General features: G+C 34.7%; 1 protein-coding gene across 3 annotated transcripts; it reads left to right on the top strand.

Moving 5' to 3' along the window:
• The first annotated feature begins 4,594 nt into the window (after positions 1-4,594).
• LOC127811555 (1,4-alpha-glucan-branching enzyme 3, chloroplastic/amyloplastic) lies at positions 4,595-23,230 on the top strand. 3 transcript variants are annotated; one of them, XM_052351520.1, is made up of 22 exons: positions 4,595-4,983; positions 5,494-5,565; positions 5,850-5,914; positions 6,803-7,480; positions 8,360-8,532; positions 8,649-8,738; positions 9,307-9,382; positions 11,120-11,227; positions 11,973-12,063; positions 12,233-12,334; positions 12,566-12,668; positions 13,621-13,758; positions 13,877-13,948; positions 14,070-14,174; positions 16,347-16,424; positions 16,497-16,604; positions 16,902-16,982; positions 17,506-17,610; positions 21,382-21,467; positions 21,593-21,647; positions 22,358-22,399; positions 22,490-23,230. In XM_052351520.1, exons 1-21 carry the CDS (start codon positions 4,700-4,702, stop codon positions 22,388-22,390), a joined length of 2,703 nt encoding a protein of 900 aa, XP_052207480.1. In that variant the 5' UTR covers positions 4,595-4,699; the 3' UTR covers positions 22,391-22,399; positions 22,490-23,230. The 3 variants fall into 3 exon arrangements, 2 of the variants coding, with proteins under 2 accessions (XP_052207480.1, XP_052207479.1); XM_052351519.1 differs by having other exon boundaries at positions 22,358-23,230; XR_008025725.1 differs by lacking the exons at positions 16,902-16,982; positions 17,506-17,610; positions 21,382-21,467; ... (1 more) ...; positions 22,358-22,399; positions 22,490-23,230 and adding an exon at positions 15,264-15,343 and having other exon boundaries at positions 16,497-16,548.
• Positions 23,231-24,421: the final 1,191 nt, after the last annotated feature.

Below are 24,421 nucleotides of genomic sequence, written 5' to 3' on the forward strand. Positions count from 1 at the left end.
CTTTTAAAAATCTCGTGCCTCGTACTTCCTTCAGCGACCTGATCTTGGACCTCCAGGTCGGCTTCGGAAAAAGTCACTTCAACGACCTCCTTAGATCGCGAGCTCGTACCCTCAAAGTTTTTACCCTCCATCACAAGGCAATCTTCGGAGTTCGAGGTATCATTTTCTCCTACGATATGGTTGCAACGCTTTTGATGATAGGGCTTAATTATTTACATATTTTTATTTAATTTTTATCTTAACCTTATGCTAATTTTCTTACATAAATGTGTGTTTATATGGATTTTACATTATTTTAATCTTGTTTTGTAGGAATCCAGCAAATGAAATAATTTTAAAGATTTTGGCGTAAAATGAAAAAAAAAATTATAAAGTTAATTTTAAAATTAATATTATAAATTAAAAATAAATAAATAAATATTTTAAATAATTAATATTATAATATAATTAAAGTTATTATATTTAATAGTATATTAAATATTATATATTGAATTATAATATTTATATATATATCATTACAGTAGCGTGAATCTGTGAATGTGTGGTTTGTGTGTTTTTATATAATAATATATTAATAATATAAAGGGGTCCAATGGGATGGCAATTGAAAGAGTGCAATTTTGTTCACCCCTTTAACGGGATGACCATCACCCTCACAATTTTTGTGAGAGTAAAAAATAACGGAACGACAATTTTGTTCATCCCATGCCGTTTCGTTATTTTTTACCCTCACAAAAATTGTGAGGGTGAGGGAGTGAACAAAATCGCACTCCAATTGAAACTGCATGTGCCCTAAGTATATATACATATAATAAAATATGAGAGAAAGAAAAAAGGAGAATGGGATTGAAGCTAGGGCAACCATGCACATCCTATACAGATATAAATATATTATTATATTGGATTAAAGGGGATGGAAGAGGCTTTTGGACGCGGCACAGTGAAGATTTCATAAAGGTGTCAGAGGAGGAGATTGGAGCTCCGCGCGGCGCACAGTGTGGCGGACAAAAGAGAAAGGAATTAAGGAAGAAGGTAGCGGCGCACACTGGAAGGAGATGCGAGCCTTTTGCACAGCAAAAGCAAGCGCACGAACACGACCCAGATCTGGAATAGATTTGGGTAGGGAGCATCCCCTCTTCCTCATTCAATTTTTTATTTTTATTTTACTTTAATAATGTCTAGTTAATTTATTTTAGCTAGAGTTTGGATGGATTTTAATTATGAGATTATTTGTTTAATTTGATTCAAAACTCGATTATTATTTGCGTGAGAAATTTATATTGTTACATTTAATGCTTTAAAAGATTGGTCACCTTTTACTGATTTAATGATTTATACATGACTGACTAAAGGATTATTATAAATTAAATCTATAGGCAATATAAATCACATGCTTGACTATGAGATCGAAAGATAATTAGTTCGTGTGTGGGAATCGAGGAAGCTTAGTGAGTCAAATTCCCTTCCGAAATTAGAGGTTTTCAAAGAACTTAATGCTTATTTATTTCGTTGATATCTGCTCAGAAATCTGACAGTGAAATTGAATTAATAAATGATTAATATGACTTGAAAAAGCTTATTAATTAATTGAGGGAAATCCACCATCACATGCAAATAATTATAAAATACTGTAAGGGTATTTGTGGTTTTGAATCGGCTTGAAAAAATAGTTACATGACCCAGATTAAATAAAATCTAAACCCTAGTACATTTATTAATTAATTTTTCTCACAAAGAATTCAGTTTTTCATTTATTTTTATTTTTATTCATCCGATTAATTAATTAGTTCAACTTAGGTTAAGTTAAAATTGTTTTGGTATTGTGATCTAGTTCTCGTGGGATCGACATCTTTTCATCACTATTTGCATATTTGACTAGGGTACACTTACTCGAATTAATTGTGCATAAAATCACACAACATTTGACCTGAATTTTCGCGGATATGGTCAGACATCTATAAAGAGAAATAAAGAACAGTCAGGTCGCAGATTGCGAACCAGACCTCAAAGAACTAGAAAAAGCCCTAAAAATATCCCCTATTTTTTAGGTTGAGCGCTTTGCAACAGGGTGCCGCCTAAGATGGATGGGCTACAACCGCGAACTTGGTATTCCATAGAAAACTAATCCTAAGGTCATTGTGCCCGAAGGCTCAGTAGATACCGGACCAACTGATTCGAGTCGCTTCCCCGAAAAATGGAAGTGACACCGACAGAATCGAGAAGACCAGAGAAACCATCGACGGCTAACCGACGATGGATGGCCTTACAAAAAGAAAATAAAGAAAGTCACAGCAAACTTACCAAACATTGAGCCTGACGTCTATATAGAAACTTAGAGCAAGCCCCGGACGGAGATGGTAGGCGTCTAAAAACACGGTAGCAATAGAAGTCTCGAGAGAAAAAGGTGAAAGCAAGAAAGGATTTCAAAATAACGTGAAAGAAGGATAAGGAAGACACCCTCCACTACTTATACCTCCAGCCCGATCAATCCCAGCCGTTGGATAAAAAACGGCTTACGGTATGCTCCACATCCACCGGCCTCACAATAGCTTATGGGTCCCATAGACATAATCATGCTCAGTAATAGGGGGAATGTGCGCACTAAATGCATCGCAGACAGGGCGTGCTGCATGAAACGACTTGATTTGAAGCAATTGGCCTGAAGTCATAAATGTGGGTTAACAACTGGCACACGTCAACTCCCAGTCCGAATACTGCACTGCGAGTTGGGGGGCTTGTGTTGTATGTATTTCCGGAACCACTCATTATGGGTTGAACTCAGTATGATGGGCCGGCCCAATCGCCCGGAGTCTAGAAGGTCTAGGTGACCTCATCAAGGAAATCCCACACACCATTGAAATCCGAAGCTCATAAAACGAGTTCTTTGTTAGCTTTCGGTAAAGCTCCTAGCGAGCTCTCACAATCGATTAACGAGCTCCCAGTAAAACCCTCAGTTCGCTGGACCATCCAAATCGCTAGCCTAAAACCTCCAGCTCGCATAAATGGCAAAGCTGTTAAAAAGTTAAATGTAGGGTCCATTTACTTTATCTGCAATGGCCTGTGTTCCTCATAATGAGGATCTCACTCCCAATTTTGTACAGATGATAAGGATTGTTTGTCCCCCGTTATATCATCTTTATATTTCTATATGTTATCCAAATTGTAAAGGCCCCTTAATATAAATAAGAGTCAGAGATACCATAAGGGGGTAAGGAGGATAATCAGACACCGCTATTCTGAAGGAATAATTAGAGTGCGGTCGTGGAGTAGGCATCATTCTGGCTGAATCACATAAAAATTGCTTGTGTTTATTCATATATGGGATCTTTGTTTTATTCTTCTTGACATTTTAGATTGACTCACCGCGGTCCAAAACGAATAACGATCGACTGAAATTGAACGTCGACACCATCTAAATTTATTCTACCTAAGTTTATTATTTTTCATTATCACAAACATGCTCTAAAAAAAAAATAAAATAGTTCAATCTCAAATTGATATTAAACTCAAATTAACTCGACACATCGATGTCACTGTCCAATAGACTTAATTGAAGATAAATTTTAAAAAATATTATAAAATTTCAAACTATTTAATAGAATATTACATTTTTCAAATAAATTACATTAAATCATTCGCGTTAACGTCTACACTAAAAAGGAAACGTATAATTTATATGAATAGAATTTGCTATTAATAGTAGTGAGTTTAGAAATATGACAAATTGACAATGACGAGTTTTGAAAATACTATTGCTTAATAAAAAAAAAAAAACTCTTTATAAAAAGTAATGAGTTCAAAATTATATATTTTTCTAACTATAAAAGTTACTCAAAGACAACGACCCATGCTCGCATGAATTCTACATTGAAATTGTTGTCCACAATTTGATTTTGACTAGAAATATGTACAAACTAACAATAAAATTAAAATAAGAAATTATAAAAAAAATGAGATTTGTAAATAGAAATTAAGTGAAGAATGTGAAATAAATATTCTTAAAATATATTTTGGCCCCCACATGCTAACTGGATTGATCGGCGTTTGTCTCATAAAATACAATATTTTTTCAAATAATTAGTACAACACAATACTAATTTCATCGGGCGAATCAAATATTGATTGTACTCTTCTTTATTAAAAAAAATAAATTAAAATCTCACGCACTTAAAAAATAATTGAAGATTATTTTGGTAAGAAAGTATTTTGAATAATGAAATAAAAAAATCATCTAATTTGAATTGATTTTGGATGGATATAATGGAATTAAGAGAGTCTTATTTATAGTTTTTAAATATTAAATTGTAAAAGGTTATATTGTTTGATCTGAATTAATCTGAATATTCAAATAGTATCTTTTTTAGATTTATGTGTAATAATTTAGTGATTTTAATTATACTCTCTAACGGAAGTTTACATTTTTTACTATGTATCTCTCACATTTCAACTAATTTTGAAGACTTTTATAATTTAAATATTTAAAACTCATTAATTTCAAAAGGAATCTAAAGTAGATGATTTGTAATAATTTATTAATTTTTTTAAAAACTGCGATATTGTGTTAAATAATTTAAAAAATTATGCCAAATGAATTTCTCCTCTCCCAGGCGCTCCGCGCTTCACTTCAAAGAAAGCACAGAAACAACAGTACCCGCCGTCGTCCTTATCTTCAACCGCGAACGATTTCTCTGCATTAGATATGGTTTCGGTGACAATCCCTGGTCGGATTCCATTTCCTCCGAGCCATCCATCCTTCAAATTCCAACCGGACAACAACTGCAAAACTCACCAGAAATTCCTCTCTCCCACCGCGAAATGGAGATGCTCGGCTGGCGACCAACCCCAGCCGCAGCAACAGAAGCCCCGGCGACGGTCGACGAGCAAGAAGAGCCAGCCCCAAGGCGAGAAAGGGATCGACCCGGTTGGGTTTCTAACCAAACTCGACATTTCCCATAAACCCTTCGCCCTGTTCCTCCGCGAAAGGTTGGTCATCGACCCCTCTTAATTTGAGTTCACTTGGGCTGCCTTTTCCTTTTCTTATTTCTGTTTTGGATTTCTTCGTTGTCTATTTATCTTTCTGAACGCAAAGAAAGAAAATAAAAAGGCTTAGGCTCGCCTTGGTTGTGATTCCACTATAGTTTTCCTTAATTTTTACGCGTTGGTTTTGCACGTGATTAGAACCAACAAAACCAGTTGTTGGGCGTCTTCCAGAAAATTTTATTGAAGCATTTTTTAAATGAGTTCACCAAATATGTATTGCTTTTGTATTGTGAGCGTTATTACCCCATTTTTTAGAGAGCCTTTTTTTTTTTGGGGGGGGGGGGGGGGGGGTTGATTTAGGAAACAGAGAGCAAGTTATGGTGTTTAAATTCTTCCTGTCGGATCAGTTTTATAAGTGATCGAATGTGAAGAGGTCATAGTTGAGGTGTGTTTATTGCAGAATTTTGGACTAATTTTTGAAGGTTATTAATGTTGTCTCACTCTCATCCGCAGGCATAAATTATTGAAGAACCTGAAGGATGAAATTTTCAAACGATTCCTGAATCTCAAGGAAATAGCTTCGGGGTTAGTTTCACTGTATTCATTCCATTCCACCTTCCAAAATCTTCTATATTATTTATCCGAATTATTGAATTTTCAATTAGAATAAAAGTGGTTTGTGACTTGTTTTATATGTCGAGGTTAGGCCACCAATATGGAATCACTAGAGGCAGTATTGGTTATAGCTAGAGTTTGCTTGTGGAATTGTCTTTTAGAACCTTTTTATTTTCTTTCATTCACCACCTCTTCTTTTGGTGGGGGGAGGTTGAGAATGATCCTGTTATACTGATTCTGCATCTTTGTTTTAGATTTGAAATATTGGGCATGCACCGCAATGTGCAACATCGGGTGGACTTCATGGAGTGGGCTCCAGGTTTGGTATAGAGCTCTCTAAATGTTTTTTATTTTCAAATTTTTTGGGTGAAAAATTCAGACTGCTGGATGTGTAAATGGAACAGCTAAACGGCACTGTCCTAGTTTTAAGAATAACAAATATGAGAACTCATTGGAGAACTCTGTGAAAATATGAGCCATAACACCTGAAGTCTGGCAATTATATGTTCCAGTTACAATGGAGGTAAAGAAAGATACCAGGTGGTGCATAACTTGTGAAAATATTTAGAAGTAGACTATAAACAGGGTTATAATCTATAAACTTTACATTGACACATTATAATTTATAAAGTTTACATTGACCTTTATTAATTAGCAAGTCAAATATTCTACCATGCGAAACAAAAGTTTTTGTTTAAGTACATGCAGAATCTAGCAACTGTCCTAACTTGGTTAGGATAAGGTGCAGCTGATGATGACATGCGCAGAATCTAGTAAAAGGGAACTGAAGTGATTTAAGGACAAATGCAAGGGAAGAATGACCTGAGCCACTTGACACCATAGTAACATATTGAAGGAACCTAGAACCACAAGGAATGAGCAACAAGCTATCCTAGTCAACTCTCTCTGGTAATCACTCAGAGCGGTCCATACACAAACTTGAATGGTGTAAAAGACACTGAATCACCAAAATTAATCCATGAAGTAAATAAAGGAACTGCCCCCTAAACTTTACATATTTTTCTAAATTTTGAATGTTCTCCAATTGATGGCTGCATGTTAAACTTTGTTTACCCCCTTCCCCTGGTCTCTTTTGATATCTTTTTGAATTGCTGCAATCAGCGCATCAATCATCACCAATGCAATTTCTGATTTCATTTCCTTAATAACTTTTGTTTCTTGCATGTGCTCAACTTGATATATGCAGGTGCTCGCTATTGTTCACTGGTTGGTGACTTTAATGGGTGGTCACCAACCGAGAATTGTGCAAGGGAAGGTCATTTTGGGCATGATGATTATGGGTACTGGTTTATCATTCTGGAAGATAAACTCAGGGATGGGGAAAAACCAGATGACCTGTATTTTCAGCAATATAACTATGTAGACGATTTTGATAAAGGTGACTCTGGTGTGTCTATTGAAGAAATTTTAAAAAAAGCAAATGACGACTACTGGGAACCTGGGGAGGACAGGTATGTTAAATCACGTTATGAAATTGCAGCTAAGCTATATGAGCAAATATTTGGTCCTAATGGACCTCAAACAGAAGAAGAATTGGAAGAAATACCTGATGCTGAGACAAGGTATAGAGCATGGAAAGAGCAGCACAAAGATGATCCACCTAGCAATTTACCTCGATATGATGTGATCGATGATGGGAAGGAATATGATATTTTCAACATTGTGGATGATCCTGTATCACGAGAGAAATTTTATGCTAAAAAGCCCCCTCTTGAATACTGGTTAGAGACCCGTAAGGGAAGGAAAGCATGGTTAAAAAAATATACACCTGGTATCCCTCATGGCAGCAAATATAGGATATATTTTAACACTCCGGATGGGCCTTTGGAGCGAGTTCCTGCATGGGCCACCTATGTACTTCCTGGTAACCGAACTTTGCAACATTGGAAATTAATGGTTGCTGACGTGTCATGTTTGTGTGTTCTTTTCTTTCTGCTCTTACTGTTTGACAGCTGATTCATTATATATATATTTGGTCCCCGATAGGGTATAACTACAATTAATTTCCAATAAGTTTTGAAAGGATATATAAAATATTAAAATATGAATAACATAACAGATAATACCCAGTGCTTAACCTCTGACTTAACTGTTACTTTTTTTGGAAAGCACACTTCTGTGCCATTATGCATATAGTTACAGTCTAGTCTCTTCTCTATTGCATTTGGCTGGTTGTGTTACCTTGCTTTCTTATTTCAAAAGATCCTTTGGAGTGACCGTTTATGGACTGCTCCAACTGGCTTCAATGATGTTGAATAAGTTGTGGCCATATTGGTTCTTGTCCTCAAAATTGTTACTGCTATATCTTTGCTTGCAAATATCAGCTACCTGAATGAGGGTTAGTTAATGGGAAAGTTGCACAAAAAAACAAAGCCAACTTTTACCTTTATATCAATTTTGTTCCGAACTTTTAATTTTTTCAATAGTAGTGTTCAACTTTAATTTTGTTTGGATTTTGGACCTATGTTAATCTTCTGTTAGCAACAACCATTAAATGCTGACATGACCTACTAAATTGTATATGTCTGTATCTTGGATTCAAGTGCTTTAAGCCATAGTCTGTAAGGAGCTCTATTGGCTGACTTGACTAAGGCTGTTCTGCTTTTTCCCCTGCATTACAAAAAACGTCGCTAGTTGCCGTTGTTTTTGATGTTTTGTTGAATCTTGAGGCAGTTTGTTTATGCTTTGTAAATGTTTAAGAATTGTACTGCAATTTTCCTTTAAGTGTCTTGATTGTATTCAGATGCTGATGGAAAACAAGCTGTTGCTGTCCACTGGGAGCCACCTCCTGAATGTGCATACAAGTGGAAGCATAAGCATCCAGAAGTACCAAAATCATTGCGTATCTATGAATGCCATGTTGGGATTAGTGCACTGGAGCCAAAAGTTGCGTCATTCAATGACTTCATGGAGAATGTAACTCAGTTATTGTTGCTTATATTTTTATTTCTTCAATATTACATCAGGATCTCTCCTTTTCTGATACGCATTGTGTGTTTGCATATTATTTCTATTACATCTCTTAATTTTAGGTCCTTCCTCATGTCAAAGAAGCGGGTTATAATGCAATCCAATTGATTGGACTTATTGAGCACAAAGATTATTTCACTGTTGGCTATAGAGTGAGTTGAATGTTATTCTGCCCTTTTTCTTTCATTGTTTTGTTTTGTGAAGACATATCTTGATGTAATTTAACTTTGAAGTTGTATGAGTAGCTGGAACATAAACCTGCTCTTTTGTTATGTTGATGACTTAAAGCTCCCTTAATGGGAATAGTCACAAGGTTTAATCTCACTAGGTGGGGATGTTCAGAGGGGAATCCATAAACTATTATTTTTATTATTATTTATAAAAAATAGCTTTGGTGTAGAAGTGGGAAATATTGAGTGGAAGTGGACTAATTGAGTGTCATTCAATTCTCATTCCTGCCACTTGTAGTTCATTTTTGGCTTTATAAGCTATAGCATTAAATATCAAGGAATTATATGACATGTATAATATTCTTATCATTTAAAATGCTCTGGTTCATCAAGCTATAAAATATGCAAAAACCTGTTTCCATGATCTATTGATCAGACTTCTTTGCTCCTGGTAAACCAAATTTTGTTTTTTATTTAATTTGAATGTTTTATTAGTTGATTACAAATTTCATTTCTAAGAACATGATTTAACACCTTATTGACAATGCAGGTTTCCAATTTATACGCTGTTAGCAGCCGTTATGGTACACCTGACGACTTCAAGCGGTTGGTTGATGAAGCTCATGGTTAATAGTGAAACTTTGACTTGGTTCATTCTTTGCTAGTGGTTGATTGATTAAATTGTCTGTGTATCTATTTGTATGATCTGACAGCATGTTTTACAACCAGTGATCAGCACATCATAATGCATGTTGCATGATGACCATTGTTTGGTTCCTTAAATAGCAATGAAACATAAAACTATTCTCATACCTAATATGATTTTGCATGTTATGTATTTGTATAGACTCCAAACATTTCATAGGGGTTGCTACAAGTCAGCTATTGTTTCCAATAATTTAGGCATGGTGTTGATCTGAAAGGGGACAAGTGGTTTTAATTTTAACATGCTTGATCATAAGATATTATGTCATGTTCTCATGGATTCATATTTTCCTGTTTTTGGCTATATCATCTAAGCTAAGTATGATTAGTCATACAAGTCAACTGAAGCAAAGAGGACCGTGACTGTAGCAAATCAGTATTTTTAACATTCCGTACAATGTCCATGCAAAGAAGATTTTTGAGCTGTCTGCGGAGCTTTAATCCTTTTGTTAGAAATTTAATCTTTATGGCAATCCAAAGATGCAAGGTAATCTTTAATGCATGTGTTACAGTTGGGCAAATGACTATATTAACATGGATAGATTTGGAGAAAAAGATTTCAATTCTCTAAAATAGTTGGAGACATGACATTTCTGTAGAAGCTATGTTATATTTGAATCCATTTTGCTGATTGAGTAGGTCTTGGTCTGAAAAGTTAGCAAATCACATGAGCTTCCTGAAAAAGTTTTAATGTACTTTTGACAATTTTGGTTGTCCTCATTTATGTAGATGAGTTGAGCTCAAGCATATCTTTTATGTGCATCACTAGCATTAAATTGAGCTTAATTTGCTCTAATCTTTGATTCAGTGAGCCGGGCTTTACTGCTGCTATTCAGGTGATTGTCCAGAAGTGGTATTTGAAAGTTAATGAACTTTTTACAATTATATCTAGATTTTGTGATCAAAATTTGGTGCACGATTTTGACATAATATTGCAGTGACGCAACTTCCATGCAGTATTTGACTTGGTTTCTCATTTTCCTTTGAGATATTCATTATATGACCGTGTCCCTTGTGAGTTGTGGGCAAAGGGCAGATCACTGACCAATAATGACACTCAATCCTTCTAGCATGTTTCTTTATTAAGTCACCTTGTCAGCCTTATTGTCTTTAGATTTGAGGCAACTTGAGTAGCCCATTATAATGTGAATTAATTTCTCTCTTGCTCACAAACTTGGAAAATTGTAATGGGCATCCCCAGTACGTGAAGTTCCTTGCTTTGCGCTGGTTAGGAGAGGGTTATTTTTCATGTAGCCGGACTCTTGCTTTGCCAAGAGGTGGTTTCCACAACTCAAACCTGTGACATGCAAGTCAAAATGGAGCAGCCTTAAATAACATCAAATATCTAGGATGTTACTGATTTCCGCGCCAATTCTCCTTTATGTTCAGGGTGTGATTGATAGCATGGAAAATGCCACATCCGTGGAATTGAATTCCATGATACAACCCTTTAAAGCATGTTTTGGCTTGTTTTTCATGGAAAATTGATTCTAAGGGGGTGGTGGTTTTTGTTTTCCATGGAACTTGGAAAATGTTTTCTTTTCTAACTAAATGCAATCAAACAGACCCTTATTTCAATTTTTGTCTTATCCTTGCTGATTGTGTTCTTACAATTGTTTTTACACAAGGTGATGTTATTTTACATTTTCATTTTGCAGGATTAGGACTACTTGTGTTCTTAGACATTGTCCATTCCTACTCAGCAGCAGATGAGATGGTTGGATTATCACTTTTTGATGGATCAAATGACTGCTATTTTCATACTGGTAAAATTTGTTGATGCATTGGTTGTATTCATGAGTATTGGGAAAAACTAATCACTTTTTCATATATTCTTGTCTCACATTGCATGTTTTGGCGATGCTTGCATGAGCAATGCATGTTTTACTCCCACAAAACATTGCAGGGAACCTTTGTTTCTACTCATCCATGTTTTCTTTTTGGTGTCATTTGTATATAAGACAAATTTAAACTCGTTGATATTTTCTTGTTGGTATCATTTGTATATAAGACAAATTCATCATGCATTCAACCTAGGCAGTTGGATTCATTGGAATGAGGTCTTTTCACCTTTACTTTATGCATGAACTAGTAAGCATTCTGATAAGAAATGCAAATTACTTCTAGATGCATGACATAGAAAAAACCCTAAGTTGGCAATTGGTAGATTCTGCTTTTTATCTTTTCTCCTAGTTTAGAAATATGTTTTTGCTACCTTCCTGCTTTGTGTCTGCATCTTTGCTCCTATTACTGTGCTGACATTCCAATTATTCACTTTCTTCAGCTCTATATTTGAAGGGGAAACAATAATCAATTTTTCTTATGCTGATGAAAATTATTAGAGGATTCATTGTGGCCTTAAAAGTGATGAAGTTTGTCTTTTACTGTTTGTGGTTTTGACTGTTAGTGGAAATGACTATCATTCCATGCAGTTGCAAACTTGGTGTGCCCTATTTAATATTTATCTTTTCATATTGATGATCCCTTGTTTCCAAATTTCTGGATCAATAGGTAAGCGAGGGCATCACAAATTTTGGGGAACCAGAATGTTCAAATATGGAGATATTGATGTGCTGCATTTTCTTCTCTCAAATCTGAATTGGTAAATGTGAAACATCAGCATTTTTCATCTTAAAAATGGTGAAGTTGCACACATCAGCTTTTGTTTTTACCATGTGCTGCTGTTTATTACCCTTTTATGCTACTAGTTGGTTCTGGGGTTGTACCTGTTCCTCTAGATCATGTTTTAAGTGTGTAGTTTGATTGAGCAGGTGGGTGGTTGAATATCATGTTGATGGTTTCCAGTTCCATTCACTCCCATCAATGATTTATACACACAATGGATTTGCTTCTTTTACTGGAGATATGGAAGAGTAAGCCATAAATATTAACTGCTTTGTTAAAGAAAATTTACCACCTTGACATAACATGTTCCATGACATTCTGTACTTGGCTTTTCTGTTAATTTGTTCAATAGAATGATATTTCAATTAAATGTAATCTCTTTGGTGGGCACTACATGGTCATGGTTATGGTTGGACAAGAATTTGTATTTGGAATTTTTACATATATTTTTATTGGTTGTCTGAATTGTTTGATTGCAGATATTGTAACCAATATGTTGACAAGGATGCTTTAGCATACCTCATTTTGGCCAATGATATACTTCATGCTCTTCATCCTAATATAGTTACAATTGCTGAAGATGTAAGTTGTTCTGAATATGTGCTTTTCATAGTAACAGATGTGTAACATTTTGATACTGATATAAGTTTTTTACTTAGTAAATATTTATGAGATGTCTGTTCTTCCTCGAGTAATATGCATCTTCTTGTGGTCATACTACCATCCATTATAATTATGTCCAATATGGTTTGGTGCGTTAATGTACAGATGGATTTTTTTCATTAACTGGTTCAGTACAATATACAAAACAAGGATTAATCTTCAGATTGTGTGAGATAAATTGTGGAACTGGCTTGAGGAATTCTGTCTAAAACACCTCAATTTGAGGAAAAAAGAAAACGTTTTTCTTGTTGTGTTGGTTCAGAAGACACTCATGCAAAAATGAAAAATATGGAAACAGGAAATGAAAATGCAGATGCTGTTAGCTAAAAGGCCTTGAGCATTCCCCTTTCAAATTTTAAGCAGACCCAATTTCAACTGAGTGATTCTTCTGTGGCATGTCTAAATTACTTTGAGGTGATTCATAAAGATGGATATAATACTGAAAATGGAGACACTGTGCTTCACAGGAATTCAGTGCTAAATAGTGGATGATGCACTTTTATCTTTTTTGGTGGAATATTGATGCATAGTTTTCGTCTTTCTGAATCATTCCACCAGTGCTCCAATGAATCTTCTAGCAAATTCTTATAAAGTTCTCATTTGGAAAATTGCAGATTTTGTTATAAATATCTACATAAAACACTAATAGAATTAGTGGGTGTGAGTTTACATGAGTCCTTGCCAAAACTTTTGCAAGTATCCAAGAATTTGATGACACCATCCTGAGTGAGATGATTCTGATGACTATTAAGACTTCCGTTCCCATCAGCTTCCATTTTCTCATAAGACTTTCATTGAATATTCCACAGTCCCATTTATAACCTTTATATGTCCTGCAACATTTATGGTCCCCTTTTGGTGTTTTTGTTAGGCAACCCTTTATCCTGGGTTATCTGAGCCAACTTCTCAAGGAGGATTGGGCTTCGATTACTATGTCAATCTTTCTGCGCCTGAGATGTGGTCGTGGTTACTTGAGAATGTCCCTGACCATGATTGGAGCATGAGCAAGGTTCTGCAATTAAATACTATTTCCATCTTTGTGTTGGATGGGATTCCATTATTTCATCATTGAGAAGTTATTTTATTCATTGGGCTTAATACTGTCACTTTCTTGATTCACTTCCTAGATTGTGAGCACATTAGTGGGAAACAAGCATGGTACTGATAAAATGCTTTTGTATGCTGAAAATCACAACCAGGTACTATCATCCTCTGTTCCTTCAAATAGCCTGCTCCTTTATCCAGTATCTGTATTAAATTTGCCAAATTACTAGTTATGTTTGAAAAGTTGCATGTCACCTTTACTTTCTTGCTTGGCAGTCCATATCAGGGGGGCGGTCATTTGCAGAAATTTTACTTGGTGGAGCCGTAGAACATGCTTCTGATAGAAGTGAGCTTTTGCTTAGAGGGTGTTCACTCCTCAAAGTATGTGATATGCTCATTTTTTTGTTCCTATGCAACCCAAAAGTTTTACTCATTTTTTATCCTGATATGAAGTATGTTGCTTTTGAGAAGCCATGTGTTGAGAATTGACCTAAAAACTATGCTTTATTTATTTATTTTTTTGGTAGGCAGTTTTGCCTTTTATTGTCCAAAAGTCAACTGTTCCCCAAGCCCTATTAATACTAGTATACTTATGATTTAGGGTTTGAATCTCGTCCTTTCCACTAAAGAGGGTGATATGGAGCTATTAGATATTTAAATTCACTTGTACATAAATGGGACTGTGGATTGGGTTAGGACTCAACTCTGTTGGGGATTCTCATACTCCTTTAGGTTCTCCAATGAGTTGAGACTGTTATGGTCACATCCAAGTAGGGTCACCAGTACTGGTCAATCCCCTGCTTTTCTTTTTTAGTCAGCAAAACATGTCATGTATGAGGCTTTTCCTCCAAGATAACTTTTGTATTCCTCTACCTCTTTGGCTGTGATGTTTTTTACTTCATCTACTCTCCTCATAAATACATTTGTTAGTCTTCTTCTCATATGTCTAAACTGACTTAAATCACATTTTTGCATCTTATCTTCAATAGGTGCTACTCTAACCTTATTATTGATAATCTTATTTCTAATATAATCCTTTCTTTTATGGCCATATATATCATCATAGCATCCTCATTTTAGTTATGTGTGTGTATATTTTGTATATACTGGTATTTAACTGCCTAATATTTTGTGTAATATAAATATTCTTACAATTATTTGATAAAAAGCTTAAAATGTTGGTCACATTTCTCTATTTAACCATATTGACTTTATTATATGAGTAACATCCTCAATAATCTCCTTTTCTTTCTGGATCTGAACAATTAATTGAGATATCTATTGATCTTCTCTAAATATATGTTGATCTTCAAGCCTCACTAGGACATCATCCACGCTGCTACTTTTACTGAATTCACATTTCATATATTATGTTTTGGATCTGTTCAACTTTTGAAGCCTTTGAATTTTAAGTTGTCCCTCTGTAATTTGAGTTTAGAATCTTGTCTTCTTTTTGTCTCCTGCACCAAGATAATATCATCTGCAAATAATATACACCAAGGACCTCTTCTTGGATGTGCTCTATATGTTTATCCATCATGAGTGAAGAGGTAAGAGCTTACTGTGGACCCTTGATATAATCCAATTGTGATTGAAAAAAATCTTATCATCTCCATTACAAGTCATGCCATACATTTTTGTTTGATAATAGATGTCTTCAATAACTTGTATATTAGTGATTTGGACTCCTCTGAAATCGTCCATAAGATTCTTTGATGTCTGTCATAAGTTTTTCTCCAAATCTATAAACATCATATGGAAATCCTTTTCTTTATCTTTGTATGTTTCCATGAGATCCCATAATGAGTAGATAGCTTCTATTTTTAGCATATTAGGCATGAAAATAAAGTGGTTTTTCAGAAACCTTGTTTATCTTCTTAACCTTTGTTCAACTACCCTCTCTCAAGGGATTATGCTATGGATCATTAGCTCAATCCTTACTCAGCAAAAAAGAAAGGAAAAAGAACCTGCCAACTTAATTGGCTTTTGTTTTTTGTTCTATCTAATTTTAACCATTAATTTTAAGTCAGGTGTTGATAATTTATTAGTAAAGAGACATTGTGTCCCCCTTTATCCATAAGCTGAGAAACAAGGTGCTTCTTTTGTGGTAGTTTGAGGGAGATAATTCAAAAGCTTAGACTATGCAGCATCATATTCTGTAAGAACTAGAGAGAATAAAAAATTGAAAGAAAATGAAGAGAGAGAATCAGAACTGTAGAGACTGAATTTGAATGAATATTACAGCAAAAGCTGTTAGTTTATATACTGCCCTCTGTTATTCAACAACTAACAGATGTGCCAGTTGTCAGTAACAAACAGAATACTGGTTGTGCTTTCTGTTTGTAACAAACTAACTGACTGCCACATAAACTAATAAGAAATTGAAAATAAACTGTAACAAGAAACTAAATAAACTCTCCTTCTATTCTCTACTTCCTCTATCCTTCATAATTAGAAGTAATATTCTCCTTAACAGGTTCTTCTCCTCTGGCTTAGTAGTTAGTATGTTTGGTTTTCTGTACTTGCATATAATTTTGTTTTTTCTGGATTTAGATGATCAGATTGATTACATTTACAATTGGAGGTCATGCTTACCTCAGCTTCATGGGAAATGAATTTGGGCATCCAAAGGTACTCTCTCTCTCTCTCTCTCAAAGCCCTGAAGATCTGAACACAGGCCATTAACTATTTTTGTTGTTCCAGAGGATAGAGTTCCCAATGGCAAGTAACAACTTCTCTTTTTCACTTGCTAACCGTCGATGGGATCTGTTGGCAAATGGAGTGCACTGTGAATTGTTTTCCTTTGATAAGGTGTGAGTTCATAACTCATTATTATCATGCTATTGATATTAGGCATGAGTACCTTTCAAGCTCACTGTTATAGTAATTATCTTGAGGTTAGCATTCTTTTTGCTGTGACCTTCAGTTTTATCAGATATTGCTCTAAGGAGTGTTTTGTTATTTGCTGAAGGATGCTTACATTATGCTTTATGCTTTGTTCCCAATTCATATTTAGCCATATGAGTGCATCCATAATTGACAGCTTATGGTGATTAAATTAAAAAGTAGTTTAACTAATGGAAAATCAAACTACTTTTTCTCTCTCAGGATATGATGAGCATGGATGAGAAGGAAAGAATTCTTTCAAGAAGCCTTCCTAACATTCACCATGTGAATGATGCTGCTATGGTACTTGCACTTTTCTCCATCCTTGGTGCATTTTTTTCATTCTATTTATTAACTTATGTAGGTATGCAATGCTTTTAGAAAGGAAAAGCCAACACTCGACTATTTCTCCTTTATTCGTGCTAATAAAAATCAATGCCACCTGGTATTCCATGTCTCAACATCTGTTTCCTATTTTGAAAGTGGTATTTCGTGTCAATTGTATTGCCTATGTTGAGAAGTACTTCCCATGTAGTATGGTAATATTATGTATGTAATATACCAGTTTTTACAGCTGTCCAGAGTCCAGTAATGCAATTGGTAATCTATAATTTTCCTTAAGCAACTAATATGTATGCAATGCAACAATGAATCTCTCAGTGTAATTATTTAATTAACAAATCCTGCTCTTATAGAAGTTCCATCTTATAATACCTACTTTTTGCTTCTTTCTTTATGCCATTTGGATTTTGAGGGCAGTCATAAGCACATAAATGTCTTATTAGTTTATGTCATAAAGTAACAGCACTATAATTCTCTGGTACAGGTTATATCTTACTTGAGAGGTCCCTTTCTTTTCATATTCAATTTTCATCCCACTACTTCTTATGAAAGATACAGTGTAGGTGTTGAAGAAGCTGGAGAGTATCGAGTAAGTGATTTGTCCGTTACTCCTTTTTGATAATCAAAGGCATCTAAATACTTGATGCTTTCTTATAGTTGTCATTTTGATCTTATGGTAGTGCTTTGTCATATTTAAAGTTTATTGTTGTGAGTAAAGCTCTAATAGAACAATTTTTAATTTTTTATTTGTGTCTTTTTTGCTAAAGCACAGAAACTCCCCCCAAGTGTTGTGCCATTATGTATTTCACATTTACATGACTTGGACGCAAGAACACTGTAAGTTTGGCAAAAAATAACTGGAGATCCCATTATCAAATAAAACAGGCATTATACCTATCTCCTTTAGGAGTTTTAGTTGAAACTTAAAACTCGCAATTCATTTATAAGGACACAACTTTTTAAGCTAGTTATAACATTTTGTTTGCACTTCTTATTAAATATGTAGAGCAGAAGTTTTTTACTAAAACAAATATAGATGTACTTGAAATGAAAAAAAATGAATAGTTATTATTTTCATGTATGAATATGAAAACGTGGAAGCATTTAACAGTTTAAAAAATGTTTTGTATGCTTGCATATTCTTATTCTTTTCCATGCCTTTTAGCTTTTTGGTGTATAAGAAAGGTCATAAGTCCCCATAGTTCATCATTGATAAGCCCAGTAACAAGAATTGCGAATATTGTTCATGACATCTTAAGTATAGTGTACAACTCTGATGCATGGAAACACCTTTGGCGTTTCCGAAATATTTCCTACCTTGAAACACCAAAAAAACGTATCCGGGTGACCATGTTAGAGACAAAAGCAACTTGTGTTTATATTTGCATGAATGGATGATAGAATTTATGTTTATGTTTGATTGATTAATTATTATTTTTATTTTTTATATCAAAAATTATATTTACAAAAAGACCCCTATTTTTTTTATTTGCATGTTTCTCTTGTGTTTCCATCTCCGTGCAACCTAGGGGTACAACATAAAATCTTATATTGCTTGTTGAAAACAATGCAGCAGACCAATACTTCATACTTTAATATTTGTACAGTGATCCTCACTTAAAAGATTATAGTGTGCAAAACTGTAATGCTTGTCCTTTTGCAAAATTCATGTTAGGTATTTAGGTTTCATAAAACTTTTTATTGTAAGACGCTCAAAATGCAAATTGAAAGTGAAGGCAGAATAAGTTATATGGAGTCTGGCTGTTGGTTGGGTGGCTATGAACACAAGCACTGCCTGTAGCTGGCAACATTGTCAGAGTCAATCAAACTAATAAAGATTGGTGTTTAATGGCCTGACCAGAAATTTATTTAGGGAGGATCCCATGTAATTTTCCTAAATTTTGAAGGGTGCATGCAAAACTGTACTAAATTTTGCAAGGGGGCAGTGCATAGTTTCCTTACAAAATACTTGGGGAACCATATAGAACTATGCAGAAGAACTTCTACTTATAAAGTTTGCTAAGGAGGCTGTTGAGAAGAAAATCAAATTTTGAAAAGAAAGAACGTGCAACAGTAATTGTTTCTTTTCTTCTTTTCATTCAAATCCTCAAGGGTCGATCAAATCTGCTTTAATTTTTTTTCTGTTGGCAGCTTGTTGGCTCCCACTCCATTAAGTTTTCATTGCAAGAGTCATTTTTGTCAAAAATTAGTTTTTTTTTTTAAAAGGTGGTAATAGTCTTTTAGTCGACTTTGTGCGGGGACTATGGGTGAAAATAATAGAATTTTAATGGAAGGGGATGGGGCAGAGTTATACCCCCTAGTTAATGCTGGTGCTAGCTGTCAAAAACTCTGATAAAAAGAAATCAACCAATCAGATCTTTATTTACTAGTACTTCTATAATTTTGTTTGATGGAATTTGGTTTAACTTGATGGTAACTTAATAAATTCCCGGTTTTCTTTTTCTCATTTTCCATGACACTTTTGGTCTGAGGAGGGGACAATTCCCACTCATGAAAGAATGAAAAAATATAAGACAATTTGTGCCCGACAATCCTACTACTCTGGGGGTGCCAGATATGGTTATGGTGCAGTGCAAACTGGTTCCCCTCCCTCCTTTCCCATTAAATGGCCTCCTCGAGCTTGATAATGCCTTTAATCTTAATGGTGTGAACTTTACTGTCACTCCTGGTGATGGTTTATGACAAGGAAAAAACATAGTAAAGCAACAGTTTCCTCTGAAGGAATTTGGTTTTTAACTTGAGGGATAATTTTGGTAATTGATTAAAGTCAGGGTTTACCTTTTCTCATTTTCCTGTCTCTTTTGGACTGAGAAGTAGAGAATTCCCATGTATAAGACAATTTCTTCCTTACAGCCCTGCTACTATGGGATGTCAGGATTGGTGGTTAAGGTGCAGAGCATACTGGCTCTCTGCCTCTCCCTTTTTCTTCCTCTTTCTCATAAAAGGGCTTCATCAAACTTGAATAATGTCCTAAGTCTCAATGGTGTGAGGTTTACCATTACCCCACATGATGGTTTGTGGCAAGAAAAAAGCATAGCAAAAACATCTGTTTCATGGCGGGATGTTACTGATGGATGGAGTGCAGCTGCTTGGATAAGCGACTGGCCATGCCACAAGTGGGCTGCAATTATTTCAGAATATTGAAATTATCAGCAGATGTATTATATTGCAATATATATTTTTTTAATATTATGCACTTTGTGATAAGAACCGCAGATTTAGAAAAAAAGTATATTCATAGAAAATTTGAGATCCCACCATTAAAATCATTTATTTTTTTATTTATTTTTCTGAATGAGAAGCATCCCAGCCACTTACACTTGGGAGGTATCTCTCCAAAAAGAGCCCCAGTACTGCACATTTACCATGTACAAGATAAGCCTACCATGCACAATTAGATATATGCTTGTTTGGCTATCCCAAGGGTGGAGTTGTACCTGTGACCTTTGACTTCAGCCAAATCTCTTACCAAAACCACTTTGGAGGTACTGCTTGAGAACAAGACTGAGAATGCCACTTGTTGGTCTTCCACAAGAAGGGCGACGGTACATATTGTCCAGCTATCTCAAGGGCAGGAAGTGCAAAGAAATTTATTTGAGTATAACACATTAGATAGCCTGAAGACACTGAATAGTATAAGATCCACTTAGAAAGGCATAAAAGGTTTTGTAGAAAAGAGGAGAAGAACAGTGAAAAATCTCTATATTCTCATATCAATATGCATGGGATTACATTCCTATTAATAGGGAAGAGGACTACAACTTTAGGAAACTACAAACAAATGGAAACATAATCTATACACTGTACAAGAAAACAAAATATACACAGAACTGTTTTAGAAACTCTCTAAAGGATACAAATTACTTTCCAATCAAACTGGAGACTGATTTAGGAAACTTGGTTCCGTGACTTATTCAACAGGTTTCATACTAGATATGTGTGCCTTACAGGGGTACACAAGTTTCTCTTGAGCTTGGTTTATTGCAGTCAGTTATACATCATTTAATTCTGTAATTCTCACTAATTAAAAGAATATACCTTTTTTCTAGATGTTCATACGCATTAACAAAATTACTAGAATGTGGCATAATGGCCACTCTAGTAAAATTGGCATATGAATTTTTGTTTTTCTTGGCAAAAGCCATTGTGTTACTTTTAACTTAATTTGCTTTCTTTTTTAGCCTTTAATCTGGAGACTATATTTTCGTGGTGCTTGTGTCCCACCTAACCCAAGCTCCCCCCCGACCCCCCTCCCAAAAGAAAAAGAAAAAGAAAAAGAAAAAGAAAAGAAATTTGGGTTCACTTTATTTTTCATTGCAATAACTGAGCATTGACACAGGTTATATTGGATACGGATGAAAAGAAGTATGGTGGTCAAGCACGTGTAAACAAGGACCAATTTATTCAAAGAACTATTAGTAAAAGGTATTCTTGAGCTTGCTTTGCCTTTTCATGGATTGGGCTTTCCAAAATTTTTGCTTTGCTGAATTATTTAATGGTAGTTTCCTTCTTCCTTCTTTGTTGACATTTTTTTTTTCTTTGGCGGACAGAATTGATGGTCTCCGACATTGCTTGGAAGTGTCCCTTCCTAATAGAAGTGCTCAGGTTAGTAAAGAGTGTAGAATTGAACATGTTTTAATGTACCAGATATTATGCTATGATGCTTTATCCTTGTTTGGAGGTTTGATGCAGCATTCTTTTTGACTGTAATATGGATTAAGCTTATTTTCTTTTTTCTTATTCCGTCCCCACCTCCCACGGAATGCCTCATAGTATGCAAAGGAAATACAGAGGCAAAGGCCTAGTTTGTGCTGTTGCAGACATCATACTTTAGTTCACTTATAAAACTCCTCTTGTAAGCCCGCATTGGTTCTGTTATTGTTTTTTCCTGTCATGATCTTGTTCTTAATCTTGAAACTGGGAAATTAAGAGTCGATCTTTCTTCTAGTCCACTTGTAAGTTCCATTTCTAGGTTCACTCTTGAATAATCTTTATGAAGTGTACATTACAAACTCCCCTTGCGTAGTAGATAAATAACGGGATAATGGTAGAGGAGACAAAAATGGGAGAGGGCGGATTTCTGGCTAGAGGGAAAAATTACCCTTTTGCTCTTGCTTGGAAATCTGTGTGAAGATTTTGATAATTACCCTGTCAAAGTCAATCTCCATGTTTTCTAGGCATTAGTCTTAAGTTTTTACTCTTTGATGTCTATCTGAATGTTATAGTTTTGATTTTTAAATATATGGGTTTCATGAATTGAGATTAAATTGGTTCATCTATCTGTTGTTCTTTGACCAACTGTTCTTTTGTTGCAGGTCTACAGATTAACCCGAATTTTGAGAATGTGAACTGCCAAGGTGTGCATTCTCAAGCTTGTGAAACTATTCGCAATTATTTCAAGGAACGGAGCCAGTATCAATGATGTATAGCTGGTCTAGCGTCTGCAGGCCATATTTTCTGTCCTTTAGAAGATTCCAAGGGTGAATTTTGTTGGAACTTTTGCATGATTCTGCACCATCTTGCATGATAGAAGCGAAGATCTTTCAAGTCATCATGCCCAATTCTGAAGCTTCGCCTCAACAGCTCTGAACCGTACCATCTTCATGAACACGAGGGGACTGAAGGATTACTAGTGTGTCATCTGGTCTACCAGTGACTCGAAGAAAAAGCTCGTTTGAAATGACAACAAAAAAAAAAATAGAGATTCTTGAGGACCGTACTAGGAAGAGATCCCAACCCTTTGAAAGAGATCTGGTGCAGAGGTGAAGAAGAAGAATGCAGGATGTATTTGATGGTTCAGGGGTGAACAATGGGTGGGGTGCAGTGAGACTGGAATGGTGTCTCTGATCATCTAATTCCAAGAGGATCTTCAACACTAATAAGCTCTTGTTGTTGCTTCAACTTCAAGTTCTTCCTGCTGTGAAATATGGATTGGCTCTTTTCCAAGTCAGCCTCATTTCTGAAATTTAGTTTTGCTGAAATTTGTAGTTTTGTAGAGCGCCTTATAATTGGTAGGTTAGAAGCTTGAGTTTTGGAAACAGATTCTTTTAACAGTGCACGGATAATGTTATGTACAAGAGAGCATGTTAGAGGCGGCCACCTTGGGCAAATATGATTTGCTTGTTATTGATGGGTCAATAGTGTGTTAGTTTTTGTTATTTCAAGTCCTCTAGTTTTAGTGTTCTGCATCCTATTGCATTAATTTTAGGTAATTATACTTTCATTAACAGTGCAATTTTTTTATAAAAATAAACATTTATAAGCAGTCATAATATGTTGTTTATAACTGAATCATTTATAGATTTTTTCTTTCTTAGGCACAATCATTTATAGGTCATTTATGGTTTAAAGAAGAAAAGATGTGAGTGTAGAAGTTTGATTTTTTTTTTTTTTTCTTTTCGTGTATGCGATAACATTCTTTCTTCCCTTCTGACAAAGGAGACAATGCTTTTTCTTTAGAAAAGGAAAAACAATTTACTTTATTTGATAAATCTATTTAAGAACATGTGTTTATTTTATTTTAAAATAAAAGCTTTGCAAAATCATCATATAACAATCAACTGAGGGCGTTTCAAATTCAATTTTCGATTTATGCTTCTTTTTATTAAAATTATTATCTTTTATTAAAAATAATGAAAACACTGAAATTGTGTTTAAATTGTTTATTTGACTATATAATTACTTCTCTAATAATTCACCAATCAAACATTCTTTATCAACCTAAGCTCTAGTGTAACCATTTATGTCCTTTCTAACTTCTAAATATATAACCAAAATATTTTTATCAGATATTTATCTGTGATCTATTTTAATGTTAGATCTAGATGATATTTAAAAATATAATATATTTTTGCATATAATATTTATAAGATAATAGTTTATTTTCATGCATAACTCTTCTATGTTATGTGAATGAGTCCTTTAATTTCTTGTTAAACATATCATTCTTAAGTTATTAATAATTTGTAGGCGATCTTTAGTACAAGAAGTCTTAACTTGTTCTTACCCCTTAATTTCCTTAAATGAGGACTTTAATTAAACGAGTATGGATTAGCACATATGTTTATTACTTTGATTAGTATTATAAGATATTAATAATAAAAAATGATGAATTATATGTCATAAAGTAATACTTATAGTAAATATATGAGTGGTTGTTAGTTGAATAACACACAAAATATGACATTAATAACTGATCACATAGCGAATATGATTAATGTTTTGCTATTAGTTGCAATTGTGTAATTGATCATTTGACTTGAAATAACACGATTATTTTGTGTACAAGTGTATGAGATTTACTAGTGATGGAACTCACTCAAATGCGAGGTGAGAATGTGCATGGTGTGGTCTCGTTCGACTGGAATATGGAGGTATGT

Source organism: Diospyros lotus, chromosome 10, assembly GCF_014633365.1.
Source record: "Diospyros lotus cultivar Yz01 chromosome 10, ASM1463336v1, whole genome shotgun sequence".
NCBI classification, from domain to species: Eukaryota; Viridiplantae; Streptophyta; class Magnoliopsida; order Ericales; family Ebenaceae; genus Diospyros; species Diospyros lotus.